The 13,858-nt window shown below is 43.0% G+C and overlaps 1 protein-coding gene and 1 long non-coding RNA gene across 3 annotated transcripts in view; one reads left to right on the forward strand and one right to left on the reverse strand.

Annotated features, from left to right (window-relative positions):
• The window catches only part of BRCA1 (BRCA1 DNA repair associated), a 553,713-nt gene that overhangs the window by 351,620 nt on the left and 188,235 nt on the right, over positions 1-13,858 (forward strand). For both annotated transcript variants that reach the window (XM_078645314.1, XM_078645315.1), the window contains exons 14-15: positions 1,908-2,107; positions 12,472-12,797. In XM_078645314.1, the coding sequence (XP_078501440.1) occupies positions 1,908-2,107; positions 12,472-12,797 (526 nt within the window). The remainder of the gene's footprint in view (positions 1-1,907; positions 2,108-12,471; positions 12,798-13,858) is intronic.
• Positions 1-13,858, reverse strand: part of LOC144755918 (uncharacterized) — a 174,588-nt gene that overhangs the window by 123,855 nt on the left and 36,875 nt on the right. The window lies entirely within an intron of this gene.

A 13,858-nucleotide genomic window follows, 5' to 3' on the forward strand; every position in this document is an offset into this window, starting at 1 on the left:
ATACATGGCCACCTTTTAAATCATTTTCCTCATCTTGCTCCTCCTTCTCCGTGGTTAAATCCTGAGTTGGTCCGGGCTGCTTCCGCACTGGTGTGAGACACTAAGTGCTGGATTATGAGTGGGTCGGTGCAACGTCCCTCTTTATCCCTCTTCATACAGTCTAACTCTGCAGGGTTTCATTAGATCAGATACGATCAAGTGCACTTTTTTCGAGTTTTGAGTATAAAACATGCTGATTTTAGTGTTTGCCCCAAGAAGAAATCACCATTTCACTGTAAAAGTAAATACCAAAGACTTTTCTCCTTTTAAATTCCACCAAATTTGACCTGACTAAATTTAACAATATATAAAGACTTTACCGCACCAACTAATTTCCGGTTGCACTAAATCCCACTCAACGTGTGATTCTGAACCCTCCTCAAATGGCAGTTTGTGATCAGAATATTTCGACCCTCTCATGATGAGGGTCTAAGTCACAGAGTTCCCCTGCCCGTCTGGCACTACTGACTATGCCAAATTTGGCGAGTGTTCTGTGCCTATCAGGCAATTGTGCATTTGGTGGAATAAGGATAACCTATTAGTCCCCCGCCAAAGGGTGTTGAATGTATCAAAAATGTTAGAGCCCACAAATTCTTATATTCACTCTTATCTGTCTTTATTGTTCAACCATCATGACCCCCTGTTGCTTCCAATTGTGATAGAAGTGTCCTTAGTTTTATGGCGCGTGACCCGGTGTGTTTCCTAATTTTTCTTCACTATATGACTGCTTACTATTTTAATAGACCCTTCTTTGCATGATGCTAATGATTACACTGAAATTTTTTTGTAAACGAAATGCCACAAACCTGATTTAATACACTTAAAGGAGCAAGTCAAACTATTGAGTAATAGTGTGCACAACTGGCTGAGGGCGTTAGGGCCTTCAAGATGGTTTCAATATCTTGTGTTACCATTGACACCGATGCATGTTTTATCCTATGCATTCTCCATGCTTATGCACCCTCAGTAAACATTGTGTAAATATGACTGTTGTCATGTTGGATTAAAGAGGAAACATCCCAAAAGCATGGGTTTGATCACAAGGAAGGCTTCAAAACACATAGGTGCATGCAGAATAAAACTAAGGCAGATTGTCTCAATTGCGGAAGCAATGTGAGATCATACATAGAGCCCGCTCTAAAATCTCAGGTAATAATCGCAGCACCTCCAGACCCCTGCATATTTTTATCATATTTTTTATTTTTAGGCTCTTTTATTGGCAAGTTCAGTGAACAAATGTTCTGTTACAGAAGTTAATATAGCGGTAGGTCCAAAAGATATGTATTCTGGAATATGTGTGCAAGGATCTCATAGGTCAATAGAAGGCAGAAATGTGGTTAATCTATAGAGAGATTAATCAATTGTAATTGTCAAATTGAGTTTTCACAGCTGCACCACTCTCTAACTTGAATCAACTTCAATGAATAGTTTAAGAAACCCTTTTGATAAATGGACTCTGTTCAAAATAGTTTAGCATCAGCTTAATAGAGCAAAATTAGATAGGCGCGTACTCCTCTGCATTGTAATAGGACTTGCAGGATAGAGTAAAGCACACTCAAATGTTCAAAACGTTTCATAAGGTTTTGCAATTAATATGGTCTTCCCAATTTGTACTGTCATTTTTATAAAGATTCTTCGATATGCAGGTACTCCATGGTGATGTGATTAGGTGATGGTTCAACGCATTTCAATTTCTTATAATTTTTTACTTTGTCAATATCATTGATATTTTGCTCTGCGGTTGCATGAGTGTACGCCTTTTGCATAATTCTTATATGCAAAGTCGATTGTGAAGTGGCCGCTTGTTGAAACCAGTGAGTGAAAGTAATCGAATGTGATAAGTATTTGACCTTTCATTTTACTTTAAGGTCCCCAACGCCACCACCTACCCCTACCAGATCCCAGCTCTCGAAACGGAAGACTCCAGAAAAGGTCAGGCTTTCTATGCGTCTCCTAAAGGAGCTCAAAGAAAGCATCGCTGCCCAAGATGACTCCCAGTCGGAAAGCGATGACCACCCTGAGCCACAAGAGAATGCTGAACAGCCTGCCTGCGAAAGACCAGAATCTGGTAAAAAAAAAAAAAAAAGCGCTCTGAAGTCAGTCAGAATTTGTAATGTTATAAGATCATTGGTGTATGTCAGTGTGATGTATTGTGGTAGTTTTATCAATGTAACTGATGTAGCAGAGGTGATAAGAACACAATCTTAAATCCTAACAGCATCACAAAAATTGTAGCTCAAACTCTGTGACAAACCAATATTTGTTTATTAATCTATCGTTACATTCACAGATGCATCATGGGAATAACCAACACAAAGCAGTGCTAAACTAACTTAAACTAAAGACCTATTTCAACTAGCCTGATTGGTTAAATAAAGGGGTGGGTGTTGCAAAGCTTTCCTTTAGCTTATTTCACAAGCAGGAGCTTCGGGATAGTCTTATATTATGGCGATGTCATGTTAGTTACCTAGGGTATTCTGGTTTATTTCCATTCTCGTCTTGAGGAATGAATGCTTTGCATGCTGTTTATATAAGAGCATGGAGTGTTGTTGTGTGCTTTTACAATTGGGAAGGTGAAACCAGAACATCCAGTTGAATTTCTGGTGGCTTGTTTCCTTACAGGTATCAGTTAAGCTAGCTTTTTAGTGATTCTACCATTTAGAGAACGCTTTGAACCCAATGGAAGGAGGGGGAAGCATTGTGCTTCAATTACTCTTTCAGAAACGCACTCCTCCTATCCATACCCACTTCAAAAGCTGCCTTCTGGCCCCATGGCATGTGGTTGTTCTCTTAAAGACTACACAGTACCTGGAGCTCAGTCAGAATAGCAAGCATTCGTCTTAGCTTCGTCGCAGAATTGGTCATAGAATGTGCCGGTCACTTGGCATAAGCACCTTCCAGTTGTGCACAATGTAGTTTCAGACTAGTTGCATCCATGCCAGTTTTTGAGGAAAGCAACAGAAATAGACTTGCATAGAAAAGATCTTAATGGAACCAGTTTGTTTGTCAATAGTTATCCGGAAAATCTAGTTTGGATCCAGCCGATGTAAGTCTGTGTTAGAGGGGCATTCCTTATACTAATGGGCATATGTGCCATTGTTTGGGTAGCGAGGTGAGTGGTAACAATGGCTGCACAGTTGTGTGGGCCTGATGATTCTGCTGTTCAGGGGTATGCACCTTCCTCCAAAGCTTGAGTACTTGTTTCTCAACATTTTCTGCACAGTATACTTGGACAGCGAATGCACATTGTATGGCTATTACATGAACCAGTGGTGCGTGTACGTACAGCAGTAACATTTGATGGCACCCTCAGGTGTGTCTGTAGTGTGGGTCAGTTGGTGTTAAGTTTAGTGACTGTGGAGAGTATTGGAAGCACTGGGTGAGGTCAACGTGCAAGAGTGTAAGTTTCTTTTGTGATAGCGGGATTGAGAGGTGGGACAGTGCTGAGAAGGCATCAAGGGCTCTGAAGTTACTTTAAGATTAAGGTTTTCATTTTTTCGTCAACTTTGTTTATCAGATGATTTTTAGAAAGGGCAGTCTTCAGGCAAATGTGTAACTCCCCAATTCACTAACTTGTCTTGATTGTCTTCTGAAGCCATATAAGCTTTCACAAACGATTGCACGTCCTGTCCATCTTTCGGTTCCATTTAGAGGTGGGCTTCCATTTTAGTGCTGTGCACCTTTTGATAGTTCACTGTAATAGCCAAACATGATAAAAAGAATGCTTATCTGAGCCACTGGCAAAAGATAGAGGCCGCATTCCAGTCCGTAATTCTTTGCTTGTCTGGGGCTGCTTGTATTTACGTAAATTTGAGCTGGACTATTCATATTGGAGCAGGCCCAAAACCTGACTTGCATATGGAAGGTCTCAGTCTGGAGTGTCATAATGTGCACTAGAATGTGCCCAGAGTGATCGTCGGTGACTGAGATTAATTCAAGTTTTCTTCCATCATCTAGTTTTCAGGTCAAAACCTACAGTTTTGCTAAAGATGTCTTTGTGACATTCATTAGTCCTCCCTGGGAACGCATTCTTGTTGCTTACCATTTACTTTGTGGGGTGTAACTCACATTTTCTGGCTTACTATTTGCTGGCTTTATTTGTTTTAGGCTGTCCAGGTTCAGTTCCCTCCCAGGGAGCAAAGTCTTTTCACACTACATCTCGTTATATTCTTCAACGAGTGCTCCCATCTGTAACAAGCCCGTAAATTTTGTTCCTATCGTGTCACATTTACTGTGCATTCAAGGACAAAGGACAAATGCCAGGCTCGGTCTTTTGAGTGTGCTTGGTGTTAACTTTTCTTTCTTTAACTTCAAAGTGAGAGGGTTGACGTGACAATCTTGCTGGATACTGGGTGTAGAGGAAAGGGTTTGTTTTTTCTAGCACACAACAAACATTTAAATGAACTGCAAGTATTGCAGAATATATCCGAATTAGCAAAGCACAAATGAAGCGCATTTTTGTTAATTCTGAAGTGTGTTGGAAACAAATACTTAATAGGATCAAAATAAATCAATACACCAGGTGATGCCATTTCCACACATTATCATTTGTACGCTGTATAATGTTGTTAGTAAAACTGTATGTCTAAGCAAATGTAATGGTCATTTCAAGTGAAAATGTTTTTCCTGTAATGGTGGTGTGCTACTACGCCATGCATACTCCACTCCACGCCACTGCACTCCACTCTGCACCACTCCACTCCACTGCACTCTACAACACTTCACTCTACGCCGCCCTACTCTGTGTGTGAACTCTACACCACTGCCTCGTATACCAGTCTAGGCCACTCCACTTTATTCTGCACAACTCCGCTCTACGCCAATCCGCTCTATGCCACTGCCCTCTATGCCAATACACTCTCCGCCCCTGCAATCTATGCCAAGCCACTGTACCTCACTCTAATCTACACTGCCACTGCATCCTACACCACTTTGCGTCATTGCTCTCCACCACTGTACCCCACTGCACTCTATCCGGCACCACACCACTCTACTTCACTCTATTCTGAAACAATCTACTCTACACCACTGCACTCAACGCCACTCTGCGCTAATTTCCTCTGCACCACTGCACTCTACGCCACTGGTCTCTACGCCACTGATCTCTACCCTACTGCTCTCTATGCCAATGCACTCTATGCCACCGTACACCACTGCGCTCTACAGCACTTTAAACTACTGTACTCTACAGCACTTTACACCACTGCATTCTACGACACACTACTCTGTAACACTGCACTCTCTGCCCATGAACTCTTCGCCACTCCACTCTGCACTACTGCACTCTACTCTGAACCAGTCTACACCAGCCCAATACACTCTGTACCACTGCACTCTGCACCACTCTAATTTACTATGAACTATTCTAGTCGAGACCACTGCATCCTAAGACACTGCATTGTACGCTGCTGAATTATATCCTGCTGCACTCTACACTAATGCAGTCTACACCAGTCCACTCAATGGCACTCCACTCCACTGTACGCCACTCTACCCTACTGCACTCTTCTCTGCACCACTCTACTGTATGCCACTACACTGTGTGCCATTTTACTCTATGCCATTGTACTCTGCAACACTGCATTCTACGCCACTGAACTCTGTGCCACTCAACTCTGCACTACTGCTTTCTATGCCAATGCACTCTATGCCACTCTACTGTGCATTACTCCACTCTATGCCTTGGCGCTCAGCAGCACTCCACTCTATGCCACTGCAGTCTACGGCACTAAACTGCACTCTGAACCACTCTACTTTGCACCACTCTTTGGCAAACTACTCTGCACCACTCTGCGTCACTGCAGTCTGTTATGTTATGTTATATATTGTTTTATATAGCGCACGGCTACTCAAAAAGAGTGTCCCGGCGCTTTTATTGAGAACCTGTAGCAGTGAACACAACACAGTAATAAAACCAGAACAGGAGAAAAACTCAGGGTAGGTCACCTAAAGGGAAAAAAGCCAGGTTTTAAGACCCTTCCACTCCACACCACTGCACTCTGAACCACTGCAATCTATGCCACTGTACTTTACTATGCATTACTCCAATCTACGCCACTGCATTCTACGATGTTGCATTGTACACTGCTGAATTCTATGCTGCTGCACTCTACGCCACTGCACTTCTATGCCTGTACCCTGCACTCTACACCAGTCCACTGTACGCCTCTGTACTGTACTGTACGCCACTCTGCCACTCCACGATACTCTACTTCATTCTTTGAAATTTAACTCGATGACACTCCACGCCACTCTCCTCTCTCTCTATGCCACAAACATCTAGCTTTTCTGGACAGCAGCCACGCTGGTGTATAACATGGCTGTAGCACATTGGCAAAGCCAATAGCTCTTGCATTCGCAAGACCTATTGGCTATGCCGGTGCTTGTTCCTTATGAGAGTTGGGGGGGGGGGGGGGGGGGGAGGAGGAGGTGTCAAATTGCCAGTCCTCTCTTTATTTTGGGCCTCGGCACATAAATCCATTGTACTAGGGTATAGCTGGGAGAGTAGAAGGGGCAGAACTACACAGGTCTTTGACTCTGAACACGCCGTGAGGGCAACGGCTCTTACCTACCTGCTGCCACCGCCGTGAGGGAAACGGCATCTTCCTTCTCTACGCTCCGCTTCGCGCCGTGAGGGCAACTGCCGCAGCGGGGAAACTACATGTCCCAGCTGCCCCAGGGCCCGATGCAGCAGTGACGCCATTGACGCGCCTGGAGGCGCCTTAAGTAAAGGGAGCGCCGAACGCTCTCGGGGACCACAGGTCTTTGACTCTGAACACGCCGTGAGGGCAACGGCTCTTACCTACCTGCTGCCACCGCCGTAAGGGAAACGGCATCTTCCTTCTCTACTCTCCGCTTCGCGCCGTGAGGGCAACGGCCGCAGCGGGGAAACTACATGTCCCAGCTGCCCCAGGGCCCGGCGCAGCAGTGACGCCATCGACACGCCCGGAGGCGCCTTAAGTGAAGGGAGCACCTCCCGCCGCGCGGGAGAAGCCCGGGACAAGGGCGGGGCCATCCGCGGACGATAGCGGTCGGGCGGGCCACCCCTCTAAGTTGTACATGAGGTGAATGCATATTTGTATCATGGGTGCTACTGTCACTTCCGCCCAGGCCTCCAAGAACTCGTCTATCATCTCCTCTTCTTTTGAAAGCATGCTTGAGAATGCCTTTAATATGGTCACAACAGAGATCGAAACTACCAAAAGAAGAATGTCAATGGGATTATCAGCACCCCACTTAAACTCTCCTAACGGCTCAGAAAATGACGGTCTTACAACCGCACTGCCGTTATCGCCGAACATAATAATTGTCAAACCCACCTGTGGGCTCGACAACGGATAGCAATGTGATTGCCATTTCTGATTCCCAGCAGGATACAGAAGCTATCATCGATTCCACTAGCTTGGTCTCTAATACCAAAATTATAGGAGAGAAGAGGAAGAGAGACCCTTCAAAAATGCCACTTAACAAGAGGAAACAACCACCCCGCAATAAAAGCCAGCCAATTCCGCAGAGTATGTGGTCACAACGAAAAACTGTAACAAGTGGGGTATCAGCCAGCATGACTGTGCAACTAGATGATATGACTGTAGATTTAACAACAGCGGGAGCGGGATTTAATTCCATTTGCACACAGACTGATTTAATTTCTGCAAATGGTACACAAGACAGAATAAACACAAACCTAATTGATACCACAGTGGACTCAACTTTTAACCAATTGAAAAGTCTAATGGATAAGCAATTTAATCTTATTTTTAAACGTTTGGACAGATTAGAAGGCCTGGTGAAGAAAGAAGACGCTAAAAGAAAATCAGGGGTGAACGGCTTCTGAAAGACTTGAAGGCTTTTAATAGGGGCACTGGTGGGGGTAGGGGTAACTGCAATACATCTGGTAGTATTAATCTATGTGGCAAGTGTGATGTTGATAAAAATCACCCGTCCTCTAATGCCACGTCCAGTACTGCGGTGGGCACATTGTTGCTGCCACCGCTGTCCGTAGTAGACAGGCCCCTATGTCAAACCTCTTTGCCTACGGCAGTCTTGCCTGTCCCATCTGTGTCAGCCCCCGCAAAACCGGTGAAAGACTTAAACATTAAACTGATTACTGTTATGCGGGCTAAAAAACATGCCGATGCTGTCCTCCATTTGCCCCCAGAAGCTTGCCCCTATGTTATAATTCTAGCCGGTGTACCCCCCTTGAAAGAAGAGCAAAGTGAGTCCTGGGACCAGCTTAAAAATAAGTGTATTGACTGGCTGTTCAGGTACAAAGGGATGGGTATGGAAATTACCAATGAAATTCTAATGGTACGATGGGTGGGATGGGTAGGACCTTCGGTCAAGAATATCATGGGCGACTGCATAGTCGTGAACTTTAGACACCCTTCCCTGGTGAAATATATATTAAATGGTAACATCGATCACTTTAATTCCCCAACTGTCATAACTTCATTACCCCTAGGGTTCTTTTACAGACCTTCGCAGAAAACCCATAATTTAGTTACACCAATACCTTCTATACAAAATCAGTTTAGCGCCCTATCTGACCTGGAGTGCCAGGACTGACCACCAAAAGAACCCCAGATTATTGTAGAATGGCCCCAGGATGCTGAAATGGTCAATCGGGTCGGGATCAAATCTGGGCCCACTCACACTTCTCATAAAGCCGGCTCGGAAGTATCGTTGCCATCCTGTCATTGACGACTTTGGTTCCATAGATCATAATTTAACCATACTTAGTTGGAATATTGCTGGTCTAAAGTCAAAGATGGAAATGGCAGAGTGGACCGATTGGATCAGTAAATTTGATATTCTAATGTTCCAAGAAACATGGTGCACCAGTGGTTTGCTTCTTGAGGGATTTTCTTGTTATAATAACACTGTACCTATCCCTGTAGCCGGCCGACCTAGTGGGGGCTTATCCACATGGATAAAGATTACCGCAGGGAGTAACATTAAACCCCTGGGGACAAATGATAGTAACTTCCAGGCTATAATCTATTCTAACGGGATTACATTATGTTTAATACATTTTTATAATAATGATTTTACTTCACAACCTAATAGGAATTTTATCAATTTGTTTGATTTTATTGATAAGATTGTAGTTGAACAAAGGTATGGCAAACTGGATGGCATCTGTCTGGGGGGTGACTTCAATGCGCATTTGCACAAAAGGAATGGACAACTCAGCTTCGGTATCTGTCCGGGTAACCCCCTGCAAAAGAGGGGAAGAACTGTATAACCACCTAGCCATTTGGGATTTTACTAACGTCATGGAGAAAGTTGGCGGTACGTCGGACAAGGGTCCATTGCCAACCTTTAGAGGTCGTGGTTGTTCATCTGCAATCGATTATGTTTTTATATCTTCCTCCCTTGTGAATTGTTTAGTAAAGGCCGATGTTTTAAGTACTGTTCACAGTGACCATAACCCAATCCTGACAATTATTAAATTTGCTACCAAACTTACAAAACGTAAAGAAATAGGGGCAAAGAATCTGGTTGCATCAACCGACAAACTTAAAGTAATTTGGAAGGGCATAGACAACAAGGCCCTCCTAGCACGTATTATAAAATCTTATCCCATATTAGTAGAAACGTGCTTGTCCAGTAGATGCCTAGGCCTGGAGATCATTCAGGCTTTTACTGGGTTATGCACGGGCATTAAACAAGAAATTTCTAAACCCGTTAATAAACTCCCCGTTAGTAAACTCCCCGTTAGTAAAAACCCTAGATGGTTTAATGGCACTTGTTCACAGGCGACCCGAGAACTTAGTGAAGCACTTTCTGCGGAACCCAGGGACAGGACTCTGGTTAGTCCTGAGAGAACGCTATAAGAAAGCAACAAAAATACATACAGAGGAGTTATTGAAGGAGCAGTGGGACTCTCTTGCACGCTCCGCTGCACTCAAAGATGTCACTTGGTTTTGGGGTGAGGTAAAATCTATGAGGTCTTTGGGCTCAACCATCACCACGATAAACTGTAATATAGCTAGCAAAACGTGGGAAGAGCATTTCTCGAAAATATATACAGCATCAACAATGACCGCTGTCAGTTATTGTCCAGTTAACACGGTTAATATTTCTATAACTGAAGTGGAAGATGCCATAAACCAAAGTGCAGGAAATAAAGCGCCAGGTCCCGACGGATTATCAATTGACCTAATTAAATCTGAGCCCTATTTCTGGTCGCCCTTACTGTGTAATGTTTTTAACAATCTGTCCAATACTACAATCCCTAAAACCTAGTCAAATAGTATCATCGTTCCCATCTTCAAGAAGGGCGATAGACTTAATCCTAGTTGCTATCGCCCTATATCTTTGATCGATAATACTCTGAAGATCTTAGGAAGAGTGAATTTTAATAAGAATAGGAATTGGGCAGAGGAAGCTCAAATTTTAAATCCATGTCAGCTGGGATTTAGGAGCAATGTTCGAACTGTAGAACAGTGCCTGAACTTAAATCTCATATTGGGCAAATATACTATCGCCAAAAAAGCCCCGCTATATCTGGGTTTTATGGATTTAAGTTCGGCATTTGATTTTGTTAACCGTTCACGACTATGGGAGACTCTTTTAGACTATGGGCTGGATAAGGCACTTGTATACTTCTAGGCGCTTCTGCATAGAGACCTGAAAGCACGGGTTAGGATGAACAATGAAGGAGAGGTCTCCGGGGATATCTTAATTGTTAGGGGGGTTAGACAAGGTTGTGTCTTAGCCCCCTTACTTTTTATTCTTTATATAAATGAATTAAATAAATCCCTGTATAAATTAACTTGCGATGTCCCAAAAATTAATGGTAAACTGTTTCCCGTACTTTTAAATACGGACGATGCGGTCCTGATGGGCCGCACACCAAAAGCACTTTGCACTTTTTATAACGGGTTTCGTATCCTTTATGGCAGATTTGGATTTGTGTACCAAATTTAATAAATCGTATATAATGTCCTGCGAGCCCAAAAAGCACCACATTCACCATATTGTGTCAGGAAAAGAGCTCTTAAGAAGCACCAGCACTTTTCCCTACCTGGGTCTAGTCTTTTCAGACTCAGGATCCTGGCAGCCACATGTGGCACTTGGAAAAAACAAACTCGGTAAGGCTATAAATTCAATCATTAGCCTCCGACAGCCAAAGCAGGCGGAGGTTGTAATACCGTTACTACAGATCTATAGAGCCCAATGTATACCGACGGCGACTTATGGCGCAGAGGTGTGGGGGTATACAAACTGCAGTAGTATCCAAACTGAGGGAAATAGATTCTGTAGAAAGGTATTAGGGGCCTTAATTTCAGCACCTACCTTCATTTGCCATAAGGAATTAAATCTTCATTATGTGGAGGATTTCATCAAGTCGCGGACAGTATTATTCTGGCTAAAGATATGGCGAAATACTGCCGCACTTTTAACACAAGAAATAATTACAGATTGTCTTAAATGTGACAGGGGTAGTTACATACCATGGCTAAGAGCAGTGAAGAAAAGCATAGCCAGTGTAAGGTTGGAGCACATTTTCACCACCCCTCTAGTCATAGACGGTATAAGTTTAGAGTCCGTGAGAGGGGCATTGTATGATTTATACCGTGAGGAAAGAGAAAATATGGAGCTCCATAAACCGTCCATCATTAGATACACCCCTCTTCTGGTGTCACCAGGCAAGAATAACAATATGCCACAGGTATACCTCAGAAAACATCTTGGGAGATGGAATAGGAGCTTGCTATTTCGTCTCAGGGACGGGAGTATAAAATACTCACTCTGTTTTCCGTTAGGTTTTAACAAAAATTTAGAGAACCTGCCTTGCCTGTGTGGCATCAGTTGCAAACAAACTTTGTTACATTTTCTGTTTTCCTGTGGTTTTTATGTCCGATATACCAAACAGTATTTGATTCCTTATTTTAAAGTACATGCTATTATTAATTTTAACTTGGCATTTCATGAAATACAGCAGTTAGGTAGTGATGACATGATTTTCAGAGTAAGCTCCTTCCTGCAATCTGCGATACGTTCGCGAGTATCTATGAATATGCCATAGATAAAGTGAACCATTTTGCACATATATCTGCTGTTTTTGCACATAGTCTAAAATTTACATTGATATCGCTAGAACTATTGTTTACATAATGCACTTTATTGCTATCCTTGCACATTGGTCTCATGTCGATACTGAAGTCTTTATCCTTAACCCGTTTTTACGTATGTGTTTTATGTGGTTATATATTCATGTACTATTGGTTGTGATGATTTGCACTTTTATGGATATTTTAAAATCCGAATAAAGACCATTTGACTTGACTTTGACTACACAGACTCAAAACCGTATACCCTCTTTGGAATTTACATATTACCTAGTGCGGAGAGTTAATACATGGTGCAGGATGGGGGTTTTTTTTGTGACTTTTTTTAGTGATCCTTAATGTTTTTTTTGTGCAGGTGAAAAGGAAACAACACCTAGGCGAAGCAGTGCAAGAGTTCTCTCTAAGCTGTATGACAATATTGGTATGACCTCCAACAAACCATCACCTTTCGTACATCCACCTTCAAGGAATTCACATGATGGTTTCAAAGATTCACTAGTTAGTCCATGCATCAGTTCCAAAGATCAACGGAGAAACTCCAGGAGGAGTGGACATGAAACAATATCTACCTTTGTGTCTCCTCCCCGGGGCAGAGCCGAGCCTGTAAAAGTAAAGACTCCGGTGGTGACGACCAAGAGAAAGATATGTATGGTGGCATCAGGACTCAACCAGAGTGAGATGGTAAGTTTCTTATGATCACTGGTGTTATTTAACAAAGTTTTTTATTTAGCGCCTCATGTTTCTGCTGATCCTAATGTCTAAATGACAGATGTTAGTATTACCCAGTATAACTGTGGTCTGTTTCCTGACCATGGCAGCCTGAGTCTTCTTAATGACTTGAGCTCATGCCCTTCGGATCACTGCAGATGTCAGCAGCAAGCGTTAACTTGTAAGCCCGCTATCAGGCTTCAGCACTGTTGTTTCAAACGACTGGGTGTTTAGTGACTTGCATTGCTCTAAATGCCTCACAAACTGGTTTCCAAGCAAATGGTGTCTCAGCTGAAAAAGTTATACAAGTTGTGTTTCCCTTAAAGTTTGCAATGCATAGAACATGGATCTGCTTTTCTAGCTGCCACCGCAGTGGTTCTTAATTTTGGTTGAAGCGTTCTTCAGTTACTGTTGATGTTTAAGTGACACAAATGCAAATAAATCTGCTTATGGCAAAACGCTGGTGCACCGTGACTTTGCTCTTGCCAACCAGTGAGTGTTCAGAGCTGGATGTTCATCATATGTTGTTCCAAAAAGTAACAGTTAAATTGCCAAATATTGTGTGTGCATGTCCATCTTTCTTTATTGCTGACCTCCACCCCCTGTTATCAAAAAGAATACAAGGCGATCGAAGCTACGTTTTGTTATGGTTTTTCAGTAGCACTGTCGATTATTTACAAAGACTCACTGTTTGCCACAGAGAAAGGTTGTTCTGCTACAAGATATCTGGTCTTGTTTCTTCCACGAAGTTAGTAATTGCTTATATTGAGTGTCTCTGTACCCCTTCCATCTGTTTCACATCATTCCTAGTCCTAAAATATGTGTTCTTGGTGTACGTTGTTGTGTTCCTGTACCTATGGATTCCAGAGAGACAGTGTAATCTTGTTGAGTCCAGTGCCTACCTTCTGCTGAGTTGTTGGTTAGCCCGGTGGATTCTCTGTATCTGGGGAGGGGAGATCGTTAGGTCTGTGATCTTCCTCCAACTTGATGGACTGTGATTGTCAGTGATGTGTAGGTAGTAAAGTTCGTACCTA

Source organism: Lissotriton helveticus, chromosome 5_1, assembly GCF_964261635.1.
Source record: "Lissotriton helveticus chromosome 5_1, aLisHel1.1, whole genome shotgun sequence".
Lineage (NCBI taxonomy): Eukaryota > Metazoa > Chordata > Amphibia > Caudata > Salamandridae > Lissotriton > Lissotriton helveticus.